Source organism: Crocodylus siamensis, chromosome 7 (genome assembly GCF_052110815.1).
Source record: "Crocodylus siamensis isolate JL-2025a chromosome 7, ASM5211081v1, whole genome shotgun sequence".
In the NCBI taxonomy this organism is placed as follows: Eukaryota; Metazoa; Chordata; order Crocodylia; family Crocodylidae; genus Crocodylus; species Crocodylus siamensis.
In genome coordinates, this window is record NC_143401.1 from 25,121,093 (window position 1) to 25,139,867 (window position 18,775).

Genomic DNA, 18,775 nt, shown 5'->3' on the forward strand with positions numbered 1-18,775 from the left:
ATGGTGCAAGGACACCTAGCCCTAGGAGTGGTATGAAACCGCTTGGGCCCATCACGGTGCGCAGTTTGGTGCGCGGAGCCCAGGCTTTGGAAGCCGCAAGCAGTGGCTTGAACCTGCAACTCCGGCAGGGCCAGCAGGACACATGGTGTGTGGGGCAGCGCATGGGGCAAGGGCCTTGGGGGCTGCAGTGAGGCAGCTGAGGCCCCATCTCTCGGCAAACGGCCAGGTCTCACGGTGCGCAGGGCAACGCATGGGCCTGAGCTTTGGGAGCCAGGGAGCAGCAGAGGCTGCTTGGATTAGCCACCCGGCATGAGGACGGACAGACAGAGCCTGAAGGGCCCGGCCTGTGCTAAAAGAGTCCTCGGTGCTGAAGCCAGAGCATGGGGAAATAGTGCTGCAACGTGAGGCTCAGAAGCCATCAGCAGTGGTGCTGCAGCTGAGAGGAGCTGAGTCCTTGGTGCCCAGAGTGGGGCACAGGTTGGGGAGGAACCCAACAGTGTGGGAGAGGCCTGGAGAGGAGCTCCAGCAGAGGAGACCCCATCAAGCTGTGCCCTGACTACTGCCACCTGAGGGACCGTGAGTCATTGGGCCCTTGGGTCCCACAGGGGAAAGACATTTGGGGTGGGAAAATGCAGAGTAGGGGCTGGGTGAGCAGCCCCCTACCTAGTCAAGGCCCTAAGAGAAGGGGCTCTGGTGCTTCCTGGACACCCCCCAAGGGACCCCATTGGAAGGAGGACTCTCTTGTCATGGGTCGGGAACTATATTAAGGAATAGATGTTATTGAGATTGTTCATGTTTGCGCCTTATGTTTTGTAATTGAAATGTTGTATTGTGATGTTGTATTGTGTTGATGCTGCTGAAATTGTTTTATTGTGATGGGTAAATAGTGTTATCATAAGATAGAGTAATTTTTGAAAAGCACCCTATTGGTTTCTTGGAATGCTAGGTCCCCTAACTGGATAGGGGTCCATTTGATGTCTATCTTTCTGCATTAAAGAAAGGGGGAACTGTTCCTCTGTAAGGGTAAAATCACATTTCCACTCTTATACTTTGCATGACCCTTTAATTGAGTACAGGTTCCCCACTGTGGGGTGGGGAAGCTGTGGGGGTTTTTGTGGATATATTTTCTCTGGGGGTTATGGCTGGGAGTGATTTTCCCACAGTGTTATTTAGGGTTTGACCTTGGTTATTGGTTAATGTTCACTGTGTAAATATATGTATATGAGATTTAGTTTTATGTTTATGTATATTATAACTCAATAAATTGTATATAGCTAAGAACTTTGGGCTTGGGCTAACTCTGTAGAGGAAAGAGGGATCTGCTTGAAATTCTGGCATGCCTCTCACAGCACCCCCTCCTGCCTACCCATCCCATCCGATTGAGAATAGCGCACACCCTTGGGTGTACCCGAGTTACAGTGTGAAAGGGCATCACAGGGTCATTGGACCAATTAAGTAAAGTGGGTTTTGTCCCTGTATGACGGGACGACTGCTTCCAAGCTGGACCTAATTAGGAGAGTCAGATGGGAGCTGGACCTAATAAGAAAAGGAAGCTGGGAGTTCTTTGGGGGAGTTTATAGGAGTTTCTGGAAGAAGGCTGAAGAATACCTGGTTGGTGAGGTGTCCATTTACTGACCTGCCGGGGTCTGAGAAAGCTGTGGATCAGGGTGACAGTGGAGTTTTGTTGTTGAGATGCCTGAGTTAGCTAACAAACAGTGGATGGAGGAGAGTGGTGGCCTGTCCACTAATGAAGAAAGAATTCAGGGGTAGATAATTCTTGGGAAGGGTGTTCTGACTGGGAAAAGCTAGAAAGCACTTCAGCGGGAAAGGCTGGGGTGGCTGTTGGACAAATTAAACTGAAGGGGGACCCTAAAGACGAGCGGAAGAAAATGCTGGACTAGGTGCATCTGTGAGGTACTCCTATGAACCATGGGCACCACAAAGCATGGCAGGTGGGAGTGGCACTAGGTCTGAGAGACCATATAGTGTGCTCACTACAGAGAGAAAATAGAGATGGTGCCATGTAGCACAGGCTTGCAAAGAGACAGTTGGAGGCAAAAAACCCTTCTTTCAGAAGCTGCTTTTTGAGTTAGCTGTTGTTGCTTGGGATGGTGTTTGAAGACAAAAGGAAGCCACGGGGACAGTGAGAAGAAAGCTACATTAGTTAGAGTCCACAGCGGGAGCTACAGTAGCATTACTGGAGCAGCAAAACTATATAGATAGAGCTAAAGTGGTAAATGTCCCAGCATAGGCAGGTTTCAAGGACATGCTGCTACTAACTTTCTAATCTTATTTAACTTTTGGATTTAGAAAAAAATGATCACTGTAGTTTCACTGACTAAGCCAAGTGAGGGGAATGGAGTGGGGGAGGAAGAAGAGGAGGAGAAGAAAAAGTAAGTAGAGAGGATTAAAGAGGATAGATTGTGAAAAAATAACAGAGGCAAGGATTTTTTGGAATGATATCTTTTATTGGACCAACTGTATAGTAGGGATAAAGTTAGACAAGCTTTTGAATGCAAAGCATTCTTCTTCAGGTCTGAGGAGGAAGCAATATATATATATATATATATATATTTAAGAACAGTATGTAGAGCTGTGAAATTTGAGGGGAATGTTTTGGTACTTTAGGCAATTAGGACAGTAAATACCTGGAACTCTAACATACGGACCTACTTTTGACACTCAATCCCCATGTCTTACACCATCTTGCACCAGTGTAAGTGAGAAGAGAATCAGGCATAGTGTTCTGACACTCTGTTTAAAACAGAACTTGGCAGATACAAACAATACTGCGAAGAATGCCAGGCTGACACTGCCAAACACCAAACCTTCTCTGAAAAAATCTTAGTTCAGTTTTGAAAGTAGGAACCAAATCTGTACCCAGAGCTGACTACAGAGGCCAGAGGGGAGGCTATGAAAATAAAGGCCTTCTATATCCTGCCTGGGGAGAGATGAGAAGTGAGTGAAATACAGCACTCCCTGCCAAGCAATAATGCCACAGGCACTAGAATAGCTACTGAAGCATTTAGTAAGCATCTGACCCTAAACAGAATGAAATAGCAAGATATCAGGTTTTTTATATGAAGCAAGGAATCAGTAGAGGGAACAGATGCAAATGTTAGTAAGTGGAAAGCCCTACATCCATGTCTAGCTTCTGCAAAGCAAATCATTGATTAATTAGAAGAAAACTGAGCTTGGATTAAGTGGATCAAATTAATAGACAAATCCTGCTCTCAACATTAAGACTGAGCCCAAAGAAGACTGTTGCTCAGAGATGCAGTACTAGCCCAGGGCAAGTGCCTTTTTATATAGAGAAGGACTGAACCACTGGAGAAAGAGGAAAGAAGGGACCCTGAATGCAGAACAAGATGGGACAGGAAAAGCACAAGTAACATGGATATAATCAGTACAGAATGTCATGGCAGGAGGAGAAAGAAAGTTCAACATAGTGGCCATCATAGGGGACATTCTGATGTCTGCTACTCTGTCCTCTGTCTTGAAGAGAAAAATGGAGGACATAAAGGTGTCAAGTTTCATATCAACAGAGGACAACTAGACTGTCCTCTGTGATGGCCACCCTACTTCCAAGTGTGTGGGGAACCATGGTGCCAAACCTGCACCAAGAATGTGAAGGATGGGGGAATCTAATGGGTTTGATAGCAACATAATATAGAAACTTCCCTCAGGCTGTGATTCTCCATTGTGCTTGTAGCAGGGCACTGTGGCATGCCTGAGGGGCAGCTTCCAGGTGGTGTAGGGGCTGATTGGGCTCACCTGACCAGCAGAGACCCAGGCTGGGGCTAGATAAGTCCAGTGCCTGAGCCCATCAGGTAGTCTAGCCCTGAGAGCCTGAGGAGAGGAGTTCTCTGCAGCATGGCAGAAGTACTGCTGAAGTGCCCAAGAAGGTAGGGGAAGCAGAATGACTCTGAAGGCCTGGGAGCCAGAGAATACTACCCAGGGCAGAAAACAAAGGGTTTATGCAGGCAAGGAGCCTTTGTTTTATGTTGGTATTATAGTTTGAGTTACAAGCCTTGAGCCCTGCTGGAGATATACTCAAGGCTTACAGAGAATTCCCCAGCCAAGGAAGGGGCTGAGCAAGGGAACAGAGCCCACCAGCCCAAAGGAGGAGCTGAACAAGGATACAGAGGGGCCCCCAGCCCAGAGAAGGGGCTGGGTGAAGTATAGAGGGCAAGGGAATAGAGCCCACCAGCCCAGAGAAGGATGCTAAGTGGAATACAGAGGGTTCCCCAGTCCAGAAAAAGGACTGAGCCAAGGAGCCTAACAGAGGACCTGCCAGCTAGAGAAAGTCGGAGCCAGGGATTAGAGGGCCTACAGTCTCTGAGGGACTGTGTTAGGGGCTAGGGGTCAGAGGACCCAGAAAAAGAGGGCTGAGAGAAGCTAACAACTGAGGTAATAACACCCACGAAATTTGAGGTGTGGTATAGGTGAGGAAGGGAACTATATAATTTGTCTTAAGGCTATAGGTGCCTTGCAGGGGCACTGCCATGCTGAGAGGGCCTATTTGGCATAAGGGCTGGACTGAGACTAGGGTCTGGGAGGGACCCATTGACGATCTGATTGGATTTAGGCTCTCTCTAAGGTCTGCAGACAGCCTCCCTTACTTAATCTCAGTAACAACAAGGCATGGTAGGTGAGCAATTAAGGGAGGGCAACATTAGAGACAGAGCCAGGCAGGAGGCACACAGCCACCAAGGGGTATCATAACTACCTCCTGTGGCTTGAACCTGCTACCATGCTACATCCAGTTTTATGCCAGTACAGCAGCTTTGACACTGCTAGTCACATTGGTATAAAACTGGAATCTGGGTGAGGAGAATGAGACCCACGTCAATTTGTGACAGTTGACTTTTTAGTGACCTTTGTGGAAAATGTTTAGTCTGAGCCCAGTTCATCTGGATAGATGTCCAGGGGATGCTATAGATGTCACTTATGAATCTTTTTGCTGACATGAGAGGGGGCCAAAGATGGAACATTAATAAAGGCTAAATTAATCTCTGGGAGATGCTTCTGCATGTGGAGTGATAGGACATTGTAAAGGAGTTTGCACTGTCACATGCCATGCATAGTCTGAGGATAAACTGATAACCTCCAGAGTCTCCATAACTGTCAGTATGTTACCTTTCAGCAGTACTTAATTAATACAAAATGTTAAAAATAGCATGGGTAGGTGGGGTGCAGGGAAAGGCAGCACAGTACCCATGGTGGATTGTATATACCACATGCAATGCAGCCCTGCAAAGGTAACCAAGCAAGCCCAGGGACCCACAAAATGCCTCCACTCCCCAAGAATGCATGGGAAACTACTTGCTTTTTATGCTTTAAGAACAGTGACTGATGCAGTTCTGGCTGAAGCATGGCCCCTGATTTCAGAGAACACCAGGAACAAGGATGAAAAGAAAGACAACCCTTCTGAAATGCCAGCAAGCACTTGTCAAAGGTCTGTTCTCAAGTCTAAGAAATCCAGTTGGGCAGTATAATTAAGGCACAACACCACTCGCTAGCCAAGAAGAGTGATTTGGCTAAGATGATGTCTGTCAACTCTTGACTCCCAGGTACCTATTTACAGCTCGATTAATTTAGGGCAGCCTTCAGCACAAATCCCAAGCAAGGCTCAAATCCCCTCTCTGAATCCATGCAAGATGTTTCACTGCCCTCCTATCATGCCCTGCTGAGTGCCAGTATTGTATATTACCACGCTTGGTTTGAAACACAATGAGGACTAAAAAGAGCAAAAAACCTGTCACTAAACACATCGGCAGAATCTGAGGATATAATCCGAGGAGATGAGTATTTGAATGCTAAAATGAGCTTTCAAGTATAGAGTCTTCAGGTGTTTGCCACAATGCTATGAAAATACAGAGTTCTATTAGTCTTAATACAGCCCTGAAATACAGATTCTCTGTTGAGAAGGGACATTAGTGAGTCCTGTGCACATCTGTGTGTGGTGGGGAAGAGCCATCTGCACCTTTTTTACTTGTGGTGGATGACAGAGCAGAGGCAATTTCCAGCTGCAGTGTTCTAAGTAGATTCTGGTGGAGACCTTCAGGTGACTTGTGACATTTTGGTACCCATCTTTCTGATACAAGTGCCTGGGGGAATCAGCTCAGTCTTGGAGGAATCCCCACTGCAATTACAGTAGCCATCCATTAGAGGGACTTCTGAAAAACCATTCTGAGACTTATGGAAAAGCATTCCTCCTGATGATGATTGAATAGGTTAGGAACAGATGTTGTATTTGTCCCTGAATAGGTTGTGCCTGTGTTTGTCATAGAAAAATGTATCTGGGATTGGTGCATGTGGCAGGGCACTTGATGTGCCTGCCACTTCAAGAAGTCAGGCAGCCTGCTGAGCCACTGGTAGGTGGGGATCAGAGCTAATTGTGGTGTCAGCTGATCCAGGTGAGGCTAGGGAGTCACCTGTTTGGAAGAGGGCTGGGTGTAGACAGGATATAAGCTCAGACCCTGAAGTTAGCTAGCAGTAACATTGTGGGAGCTAGTGAAGGAATATCATCCAGCAAGAAGGCTGCAGCTCCTGAGTACCAGCAAGGAGAAACATCTGAAGACTTGGGTAGGAACTAAGGCGGGGTGGGCAAAATACGGCCCACAGGCTGGATCAGGCCCGTGAGGCCATTCTGTCTGGCCCACAAGGCCCCTAAAAATGTTTGCAAATTAATATTTCTCTGTGTTTGGTTCCTGTTAAAAATGACAGGAACCAAGGGCAGTAGGACCCCGGGGGAAGCCCGATGGGCTCCTGCAACAGCAGGTCCCACCTGGCCCCACCTCCCCAGCCAGAAGCTCCAGCAGGGGCTTCTGTCCTGGGACCAAGTGGCTGCCCCGGTGCGGAAGCCTCGGGGGCGGGGAAGGAAGGGCCCATCGCTGGGAAGGAGCTGGTGCGGAGGACGGGGAAAAGTGACCCCTCACCTACCCTGTGGCCGGCGCTCCCTGTTGCAGCCACTTGCAGCCTGCACAGGGCTGTCCTGAGCAGGCACAGGCAGCCCCACGTGGGCTGTGAGCAGCTGCAGTGTCAGGTGCTGGGCACAGGGCGGGTGAGGGGCCACTTTTCCCCTGCACTCTGGCACCAGCTTCTAACCCACCCTCGCTGCCAGCCTGGGCCCTGCACTGGCTCCGGGCTCACTGTTCGGGGCTGCGCCACAGTGGCAGCAGCTGGAGCCCCCCCCCACTTGTCACATTGGACAGTGTTTGTTGCCTGTACAGCAGGGCTGGGGGGACACTGGGAGTGAGCAGGTACACAGGGCCTACGCCAGTTTCCCGGGGCCAGCACTGGCAGAGCCCAGAGCAGGGTAGCAGGAGTACAGGGCCCCGGCCAGCAGGGGCTCTATGAAGCCAGGCCAGCTCCCTGCTGGTGCAGCCCAGCCCAACTCCACAGATCCCTGCCAGCCTGTGCCCTGCTTTGGGCCCTACTGGTGCTGGCCCTGAGACATTGGTCGCAAGATGGTTACCAGGGAGCAGGGCATCCATCAAGGGGCAGGGCCCTTGTGGCCCTTGACAGCTTGCCAAAACTGGGTAAGCAGCCCTCTGCCCAGAATTATTGCCCACCCCTGAACTAAGGGGATGGAGGAAGTTCCTAGGGACCCAGTGTGGGGTCCACAGCCCTGAGAAGGGGGCTGAGTCCCTGGGGCCTGTTGAGAGGCTGGATAAGCCCAGAGAGAGAAGGGTTAAGTGCACAGGAGCCTACTGAGAGGTCAGGCAAGCCCTGGGAGAGGGGCTGAGAGTTGGTGGGCCTATTGAGGGGCTAGATGAGCCCTGAGAGAGGGGCTAGGTGTTTAAGAGACCCAGTGGAGGGTCTGGATGAACCTAGTAAGCAGGTCAGAGTACGTGGGCTTATTGAGGGGTCCAGATGAACCAAGAGAAGGTGGAGCTATGTAGAAAGACCTATGGAGGGCTCAGGGCAAGCGCAGAGTGAAGAAACGATCTCTGGAGGCACCAAGGAGGGTGGACCCACAGAGATGAGAGGGCTGACAGCCAGAGGACTGATCCGGGGAATCTCAAGTAGCCTGTGTGGGACCAGGGCCCAGAAGGGGCCAAAGGATGAAATGCACCATGGCACAGACTGCTAGAACCAGGACAGCCTGGAGTTCTCAACTGGCCTGAGGTGAGGCCAGGGCCTAAGAGAGGCAAAAGATCCTTGTGTGGCCACAGCTGAGAGGAAGGGGTCAATGGGGCATGCATCCCGTGATGATGATGGCAAAGCTGTCTGAGGAGGAAGGGTCAAAAAAAGGGGTCCAAGAGTGAGCTGGGGGCCAGAGATGGAGGACTCAGATGCAAGGTGGAGCCAGAGTCAGGGGCCTCAGGAGGGGTGTAGGACATTTAGGGAGCAGCCCAAGGAAGAAAAAGTAAGATCAGGAAGGCCTGAAGACTGGTCCTGGTAAGATCCTGAAACCACACCCAATGGAACTGGTTAACATAGTCGACTGTCTGTGGCAGGGCAGCCTCCATGCATGGGTCACTCCAGGGAAAGGTGAGGATGAGGCACTGGAAAGTCTTGGCTCCCACTGTCTTGTGGGTTACCCCATGGAAGGGGAAAGCTAGGAGAGCACACCCTGACAGAAAAGCACTTGGCAGGGAAGACCATGTGGACTGCGAGGGACCAGGGAAGACCTTGGGGACCACGTGGGTCCAGCGGCCCAGCGATAGAGCATGACCTGGACCAAAGGGATCCAGTAGCCCAGCAAGGGGCTGGGGAATAGAGTGTAGGACCAGATGGGTCCAGGACCTGGATAGTGAGGCCCAGAGAGGGGCCAAAGGCATATAGTGAGGCCTAGTGAGCACAGTGGGACCAGAAGGGTCCAGCAGCCCTGCGAGGTCCAGGAATAGAGCGCAGGCCTGGATGGGCCTAAGGGTCTGGAGAGTGCCTGGGAAAGCAGAGAACTGAAAGTATCCAGGACAAGAGACCAAAAGGATCTGGCTGCCTGGAGAGGGGCCAGGAGAGAGTCGAGGGGGTCTGGCATCCCAGGAAAGAGCTGTGCGTAGAGACTGAGGGGTCTGAGGGCCCAGAGTAGGGCTGAGAGAGGTTGAGGGATCAGAAGACCCAGAGAGGGGCTAAATAAGCAATTGATAGAACATCTGTAAGGATGCCATCTGCAAAGCATAGGGCATGGTGTAGGGGAGGTACAGAGCCATGCAATTGGCTCATAAGGTCAGGACCACAATCCGGGTGGTCACTGTAATAAGATCAGGGTAGCCTCCCGCACTCTGTATATCAACTAACATCAAGGCATAGCATGAGAGAGCTGGTTATACTGCCCACAGAGCACAGTGTTTCAAAACATTTGTTTTTGGGTACCCAGTGACAGTGTGTAGATACATTGCCCTTCTAATCTGGATTTAGTGGGCAGCTGAATGTAGTACTGTTTTTCTGCCACTGATTGAATGATGCCATCCTGGGATAAATGTACTTTGCAATATTCTGGGATAAACTGTTACTACATCTTATCTGGAAAACTTTATTAGGATTTTTCCTGGGACAACAGACATGGGCATCTGAATAACTGCACTTTGTCCTGGGATAAAGCGGTTTAACCCTGGATAAATGTGACATCTACTTGCAGCTCGGGCATAAAGGACAGTCTCACTAAGATCACAACCCAAACCTCAGGTGGTTCCTAAACCTCCGGCAAAACCAGAAAAGGAGCAGGTAGCATGGATCCCACAGGAAGAAATACTGGGATCAGGTAGGAAGTCTGTGAAAGAGCCCAGAAGTTAAATTAGTTTTGAGCACTGATTGTGAGGAGCTAATTGACCTGTTTAGTCTAGCAAACTACAGTCGTATCACTCCTCAGCCCTGGGGAGGCGTGAACAACAGGGAAAGGGAAGAGAGATTTAAGCAATGTTGGCAGAAGAGCAGTGTTGGCATAAGTACAAATAGGAATGAAGTGGCCATGGATAAAGTCGGACTGGAAATTAGAAAGAAGTTTCTTGCCATCACAGAACTGAGGTCCTTGAACCGCCTCACAGAGGGAATAGTAAGAGAAAGCCTAACTGCTTTTAAGACAGTGTTTGATTAATTTGGGAAAAGGATTATAGGCCATAGTGCCTGAGACAGCGGGGAAAGTAGGACTAGAAGGAGTACCTGCAGTTCTCTGTACTCGCAGGCAACCATTTATCTAAGGAAACTCCAAAATCACCCCTTCAAACACTCAAGCACAAGCATTTCAGGAAATCGGGAATATCTGGAACACTTTCCAACCTGTCATAAACAGAAGGGAGGTGAAGAAACTGCCAATGCCTTGCCACTGCAAAGACAAGGAAGTCATTGGTTAGATGCTCAGAGGATCCTAGGAAAAAGACCATGCTGTGCTACAGAAGAAAAGACCTAGGAAAAGGAGGATCTAGGAGGATCCTAGGAAAAAGACCATGCTGTGCACTGTGTATGGCAGTGCAAGGTGGGGTATGGGTATATTTGTATGATGGGGTGTGCATGTGGGATTTGCCCTATGAACACACACGCACACACACACATGCTGTGCCAGCGCAGCCCCTGGTTCCATGATGTAGCTGGGAGCCACGTGGTGCTGGAGCAAGGGGTGGGGTGGGGTTGGGCTCCTGCCTCCTGTTGCTGATTCCCCCTAGGTCCTACTGCCCCAGTCTCCTGTCATCTTTAATAGGCAGCCAGGAGCAGATAAATATTTTCTGAATTTTTTAGGGGTCCTGTGGGCCGGATAAAATGGCCTAGTGGGTCAGATCTGGCCTATAGGCCATATTTTGCCCACCCCTGATTTAAGCAAAGTAATGGGGGACTAGAATGATCTTCTAAGCAAAGTAGTGGTGGGGGCAAAGAACCTGAATTGCTTCAAGACTGAACTCTATATAATTTTGGAAGGGATAGTATGGCAGATTAGTTAATTTCGGTTCAGCCATCAGCATGAGATATGTGGAATCATATATTTCCCAAGGTGGAGTACAAAGATACTTCTTTGCAAAGTGGTAGATGCCTGTCAGTCCCATACTTCAGGGCTTTTGCTGATCATCTGTAGGAGCCTGGAAGCACTTTCCGCCCCCTTCTACATTAGTGCTACTGTCTTTGTTTTTTCCTTCTTTCTTTAAAGCATTGGACATAGGTCACAACTAAGGCTATTTTTAACAGGTGTCCTGGTGGTCCTGTTGGTGCTCAAAAAGCTCAGATGTTCCTGGCTAGAGGTTCTTGTTCTTTCATTCTGGGTAATTCTGATAACCAAAGTGGGGTTCAGGAAGACATTTTCCCCTTGGTCAGATTAGCAAGGACTATGCGTATGTGTCTGGAAGGGGGGTTTGTCTTCTTCTGTAGCGCAGTATGGTCCTTTTCCGTGTGTGCGCGCGTGTGTGTTCATAGGGCAAATCCCGCATCCACGCCCCCCCTCACACTGCCATACACACGGATCCCCACACCCCCTCACGCACCCCAGCCACCCTCCCTCCTACATAATACCCAACAAATCCCATACCCACCAACACCCCACATATCGACACGCATACCCACATGCTCCCTTACTCCACACCCCCACACCTATCCATCCCCCACAGACACACCCACACCCTTCCCCACGCTCGACATACCTATACCCGCCACAATATACAAGAGTAAGACTTCATTTTAAGCTATTATATACAATCACTTCTATGCGCACTACAGAAACACGTCAACCAGGCCAAAAATATTTGTTGAAATCAAATTAATGAATGTTTTAGGTGCTTGCTTTTTAGAATATAATTTGGTATTTTTCTGGTTCTAAGATGGGAAAACCATTTGCTGAAAGGAGTACTTCTGGGGGCAAGGTGAGGGACTTCTGGTGGCCAGGGGGTGGGACTTCAAGCCCCAAGATGGCAACCAGGGGCGGAATATCTTTCAAGGGATGGAGCTACTAACACGGCCCTCGACAGCTTGCCAAAACTTGGTGAGTGGTCCTCTGCCCACAATAATTGTTCACCCCTGGCTTAGAAGATCATTCCAATAGTTAAAATCTTCTTTTAGGGGCTGGGCTTGATGCAGTCCCTATCAGGCCTGTGATTGTGTGTAGGACGCATCCAAAAGAAATTGCTGAGCAGGTGTATAAATACACTAAATCAATATTTGGTTTTGTAACTGGTCCTGAAGAACAAAACCCACACAAAAGGCATGGCATACCTGCTTTCTGAGGTCACATCTGTGTAACCATGTTGCCTTCTCATTGCTCTGGTTTGAGATAGTATGCCCATATGAATGCACTTTCCTTGTCCTTCTTAATTCTATCCTGGTTATGCCCAGGGAACTGTGGGCCAGCCCCTCATCTGATGCACCACTGATTTGCACAAGCTGAGGATTTGAATTTCTGTTTATAGGTTCCATTCTCCCCCAGCCCTGAAAGTCCTAGTTACCAGCATCCTTCCGGATACGGACTGTCCTAGGAGTCTTCTCCAAACCCACCTGAAAATTCTGCAGCACTGTCTTCACCAGGCTGCCTGTCCATCTCACAGCACTCTGATGCCCAAAGCCCCTCTGTGACAACATGCACCATGTGAACTTTCTGTTAATACACTGGCTCCAGCTGTTCCCTGGAAAGTTCCACCATCACTGCTTCCTGTATGCCTTCCCAGGGGTACCCACAGCATCTGTTGAAGTGCTGAAAGGCCATAAAACATGTTCAGCAGCACTCTGAAAGCTGTTCGGAGCAGCTTGGTTCTGTCTACTGGGCACCCACATAAGCATTCAGCCCGCAAAGGCCAGGACTTCTGACCTCTTCTTGCCGTCCTGTCAGCAACACCGTTTGTAAAGCAGCATTTTCCAGTTGGTATCATAAACACCTGTAAGAGCAGCTGCAGATGAGAAGGGGCCTGTCCACTTTCTACTAAAAGGAAGAGAAAAAACAGGAGCTGTTCCCAGACTCCAGTGGGAAAAGAATGCCCAGGGGAGAAAAGGTGAAGCAGAAGTGCAACAACCAGGGCCTGTGCCCTACTAGCAGTTTTAGAAGTGGCAGCAGGGCCGGGATGGCTGTGGCAGCTGTGGTGGTTGGGTCAGCAGTGGCAGTAGCTATTGTTCTTGCACCCCCTCTAAGTGGGCAGCCAAGGCTAGTGTCTTAGTCACCCACCACTCAACATGATACTGTGAAACAGCTAGGTAGTTTGCTTGAGGAACCAACAAGTATGCTTGGAGGAGAGGAGGAGCAGTGATATAGCAAAGAAACACAGCCTGCGAAGATGGAGTTAAGATGAAAAGCAGGAGAGAGTATAGCTGCCTTTTAAAATAAGAATGTAAGAAAGCACTTGTTGCAATAAAGAGAATAATACTTAAACTCTGTCTTAATATTACCGCTGCACAAGGATGTGACATAGAACATAGGACATGGAGGGACCTCCTGGGACACTTGGTGCCTCTTTTGGGCACCAAGTCACATTATCTCATTAATAAACTTACTAAATTCAATCTTAAAACTAGTTAGGTGCTTTTATTATATAAAATAATAAAAAGCATAGTGCCAGCTAGTAGGTATGCCATTTAACCATGCTGTATAATCCAAGAACAAAGAGCTGCTGCTCAAGGACTATTAGGTACTGGCTACAAGAAAATGCTATTTATGCAATGCTTAATTATTCTGTGGAACTCACTGCTGCATGATATTATTGAGAAAAATACTGCAACTAAATAAGGGTTTAGTCAGACAAGTAAAGGAGTAGATGTTCATAAATAGCTGTTTATAATTAGGGTAAAATTACCAGAGTTATCAATCCTCATACTTCAGAGAGTGAGGCAATCACCAGCAGAGTTGAGACAGTCCCCCCACAGAACTGTATTAGAAAATTAGCTACACTATGGAAGTTTTACATTTTGTGAAGCAAACCAACATTAGCCACTGTGAGCAACAGGGTATGAAACTGGATTGTCTATTAATTTAATCTGGTATGGCAACTCTTCTGCCCCTATGTAACAACCATGTATTTATCATAGTTGGCTCGCTTCCACTTATTAGGCTTTGATTAGTCTCTGGCCTGGTTGAGTGTTTGACATGGTTTTACCTGGAAAACAGAAGCAAACTTCAGGGCTATGTATTCTTCCTTGTAGCTCTTGTGATGACTTTCCTAGTTACAATTGTAGAGTTCAAATCTCCTGTGATCATAGCACTAGACTTTTTTAGGCAGCGCTTTTTCTGTGCAAGCTTTTCTTATAGCATAGTCATGGCCATAAAACCTACAGAATCCTTTATAGTTCTGTTTTATCCTTCCCCATCCCATCCATACGGTTTCTACTCCACTGGCTTGACCCAGAACTCCAATAGTATTTCTGTTATGGTAATGTAATGTTTCCCTGGTGTCATGTTGGCACCACTCTCTCACTCTGAGAGCTGCTTTCTTTGGCAGCTCTGAACCTACCGATAGCTCCTTCCCACCTATCTAATCTGTCTTGCTGTATTTGTATCTTCACTCATCACTGTTTTATCTGACTGCTGTACTATCTAAACTGTAACCTGCTGCACAGGCTGGATCTCAATGACAGCTCCTTTTCTGACCATCCTGGATGGGCCTGGTAACATAAATATCTCTTTCCTGAGTACTTTTCAAAGCTCTGTTTTCAGTGATTGAGGTAGAGAGGACTAAGAGTTATCCAACCTCATTTCTAGATTCCAGGCTCTAACGAAGCCATAAGGGAAACATGCAATATTGCCCTGTGGCAAGTGTTTTTTGGCACAATTCACAGGCAAGTTGTAACAGTAACAGGACCTTTTTCTGACTCTGGCTTCTAAAATGACAGTAAAGCAGTGGTAGAGCATTCTTGTTTTCCAGTCGGTATTTAGGCTTAATGCTAATCCTATTGATGGCAATAACCAAGGCCCCCTTGACTTTAGCTCTCTGAAACTTCTCTAGAGCAAGAGCAAGAACCAGGACTAAAGCTCGGTTCTTGTAACATGACAATGCAGACCATAACCACTAGACCACCAGTCAGCTCCTGGGGGTGTCTTCTCTCTTAAGCATTTAGATCATCAGAAGTATGATCTTGTTGAGGTCCCAGCATACAGAACCTGGGATCTACTGCATGCTATACAAACAATACTGCCTCTACTGTAATATAAACATCAAATAAATATTAATTGTAAAATTAAATTTTGAACAATAATCTCCTTAGGTCAGATTTAATTTCAGGTGATAGTGTAAAAGGAATAAATCTTGCAGGTAGTATACTTTGCAGATCAGTTCTCAAGGGCATTTATACAAATAACATTTTTACACTAAGCAAATATATCTGAAGTATCCATACACTGTGTGGATAATGAAAAACTATTAGCATTGCAGTAGTTGCAGAGCTTACAGTATTCAATTCAGAATGATCATTAATTCCAGATCATATTCTATTCAAAGTGCTATTAATCTCTGGGTAGTATTTGGTTCAATCCCAGGTATAATTCATGTGTGGCTAACATTTGTTGCCCATTTCTAAGCAGAAACTATAGGGGTATAAAGTTATGCAGAATGGTGCCTCTTCCCTCTGCAGTCCCACTTCCTGCTGCTGGGAAAACTGGCAGCAGACTATGCAGTTTATGGGGCACTGAAAATTGCATCCTACACAGAACCACTGGTTCCAGATAGCTGGGTCTGAGGGTGTTGACACTTGAATCCCTATTGCTTGTGAAAAAGTTCTATTGGTCTCTCTCTGCACTGGACACTTGCATTTGTGAACCCAAGCCATTTGGCTAAGCATCTTACAGACAATCACTCCTTGGCCTTACCAGTGACACAGAATATGCCATTCTCCAATATTTTGCCATGGGGACAAGCTTTCTAAGGGAGACACAAAGAGCTGTTCTTAGCACCTTCCCATCCCTACTGCTGGGTGTACTCTGCTGTGTCAAGTCTAAGGTAGCAGATGTGTAGTAAAAGAAAGCAGAGGGATTTCTTTCTAACCACCAGTTTTCAATATTCTCCAGTAATAACTTTGAACAGAGGAAAGAAAAAAACAGAACAGCCGTAAGGCAGAAGGAATGCAACTCAAGGTTTTCCTTTATTCCTGTTTTATTTTCCCTACAATCCAAACATCCTCTCGTGACTGGAAACTAAAGCAATGCCTACTGCTTACAACAACTGAGACATTCAACTTAATTATACAGCCTTTGCCAATACTAAAGACTTTCAGTAATTTGTACCTATTGTGAAAACTGGTGTTTTTCAATTCAATAGACTAGTGCAGCTAAACAGCTTCAAAACTCTTTCACTCCTTTTAATTATTTCATAATATGTTGCTGCCTGTTTTTATACAAATAAGGAAGCCTGAGTAATATGAACCCTCACTCCTACCCTGTCACCACTGTTATATCTTTGCTGGCAAGACGAGAGAGGTGTGTAATTTACAAGTATTTGGATTATCAAGGTTCTGATGCAGAGCAGTAATTTACACAGATTAGAGAGCATACATCTTTGTCTACCACTTTTCTGTCTATTTTCATCTCAATACCATGCATTTCAGAACCCTCATCCCACCCAGGGCACTGTCAGACCATCTCACGTATGCTCTTCTTTCAGATTCCCTAAATTAGTAGAAGGTTCCTGACAGCAGAAGATGCCTGACCCTCCAGGGATATCTGGAATCAACTGAATAATATTGCTGTGGACGGTTAACACCTGCAGTCCTACCTTTGACACCTGAAGGGGTCTTTTCTGCTCAGAGCCCCCCTGTAGGCGGAAGCCCCAGGGGGCCCCTCCAGACAGAGTGACAAACACTTCTTCTTCAGCTCCCATGACTTCAGCTCCTTTCTGGTTCCTTTCCTTCTCTGGTAAATTCTTCACCTCTTCCAAAACCCCCCCAAAGATTAAGGAATGGCAGCTCTAACTTCCATCTTCACAAATGGCATCTACCTCCTCTTGAGTCCAGCCCTCTCCTCACTTTCCCCCTCACATTCAAAGGCATGAGAAGACAGTTCAGACTGGTAAGCCCAGCCTTCCCTGCTCTGTTGGACTCTCAGCTGCTGTTCTGCCTATGATTAGGCATTTGATTCCACTTTTGGTAAGGGGCCAGAGTTGTCCTACACATGTGTCATGTCAATCTAACCCTTTCTGCCCCCCTGCATATACACCATGGGTCTCTCACTGACTTGTGGCTGAAAATAGCTCATAGCCTGTCTCTCTCTGGAGCTTTGTCTCACACTCTGAAAGCTGGAGGGCTTCCACTTAAGCATTTCAATAAAAGTGATATTTCTCCCTCCCACTCTCATATAACTCCTGGGGTTACCCAGCACTCAGAATTCATTAAAATGGCAGCTGCAGGCAGAGAGATGACACTAGTGAAAACTCCCTCACAACTGGCTCAGCTACAGAGCCAGGCTTTGGGAATCTTAATGTGATGAGCTTTGGAGAAACAAATGTTGTCTTCATGCCAGGCAACCTGGCTGGATCTCCTCTTACCTCCCATCTCCCATTTTGGAGAGAGGAGTGAAGGAGGGGGTACTCACCAGTCCCCCTCCTGTAGGGCAGGGCCCCCCAAATCCCGGGCAGGGCCCCCCTGGCCTGAGAAGCCAGCGTTCCCCGACGGCAGGCCCACTGCGCATGCGCGTAGTTTAAAAGGGCCCGCCAAACAGGGGGGGAAAAAAACCAACAACACACAGGTAGGCTTTGGAGCAGTGAGAGACGCGCAGGTGAAGCCTGCTGTGCCCCCACTCTCCCGAAGACCCCCAGATACCCCCTCAGCAGCCGCCGAGCCCCCTGCCGACCCCCAGCACAGCCGGAGGTGAGCGGGCTTGTGGTGGGAAGGGGTTAACTCCTCGCTTGCTGGGGAGCAAGCCCCTGCCCAGGCCCCTATTTGGCCCAGCCCCCCAGGGAGCCACGCGACCGGAGCCGGGCAAACAGGCTGCGCAAACAGGCGCTCGAGTTAGCGCAGAGTTCGCGCAGGGGAGGGCGCGGGAGGGCACGAGACCCTGCCTGCGCCCCTCCCCAGCCATAGCCAGCCCCAGCCGTAGCCAGCCTACCAGAGGCATGACACGGATGGGCACGCGCTGCACCCCGAGGGTCCCCTCGGGCGCTACGGCCCCTCCACTGGGCACCTCAGAGACGGCCACCCAGACGGAGCCCATGGTTCCGGGCTCCACGCAGACGGAGCCCCTGGCTCTTGGCTGCGGGGGCTGCCTGTCCCTTTTTCAGGCTCTGGGGCCCGGGAGCACGGCCACCTCCCCTTGCGGGGTCTGCTCCCTACTGGGGTCTCTGGCGCGCCAGCTGGAGAAGCTCCAGGCCACAGTCCAGAGACTGCGTGCCATCAGGGACTGTGAGCAGGAGATAGACTCCTACTGCCAGGCCCTTCTCCCCCGGGAGCCACAGGGGAGAGCTCCATCTCCCTCCATGACTAAGGAGGACTCTGGGACCTCCCGCTCTGCCCAGTCAGGGGCATGGACCAAGGTGGTCAAGGGCCCCAAGGCCCGCCGCACCAAGGCCCCTGCCCCGCCGGAGCATAGCAACAAGTTCACACCTCTTGCAGCCCCAGCAGAGCCCACGCAGTTGCCAGCTCCCGCAGGCAACCCAGGCTCGACCACAGCTACTGGCCCCACTCTCCCTAAGACAAAGCGTAAGGTGTTTGTTGTGGGAGACTCCATCCTGCGGGGCACTGAGGGGGCAATCTGCCGCCCCGACCCCTTAGCCCAGGAAGTCTGCTGCTTCCCGGGGGCCCGCATCCGAGACATTGCGGAGAGGATCCCGCAGCTCCTCCGGCCCACAGACCACTACCTCATGCTCCTTATTTATGTGGGCACCAATGACACGGCTCGGAGCACCCCCAGCCAGGTCATGAGGCGCTACAGGGAGTTGGGAGT

The 18,775-nt window shown here is 48.9% G+C and overlaps 1 protein-coding gene across 1 annotated transcript in view; it reads right to left on the bottom strand.

Annotated features, from left to right (window-relative positions):
- The window catches only part of SYNPO2L (synaptopodin 2 like), a 59,761-nt gene extending 42,819 nt beyond the window's left edge, over window positions 1-16,942 (bottom strand). Inside the window, exon 1 of the mRNA XM_090057159.1 lies at window positions 16,614-16,942. Coding sequence (XP_089913285.1) covers window positions 16,614-16,718 — 105 coding nt within the window. The 5' untranslated portion in view covers window positions 16,719-16,942. The remainder of the gene's footprint in view (window positions 1-16,613) is intronic.
- Between the last annotated feature and the right edge of the window lie 1,833 nt (window positions 16,943-18,775).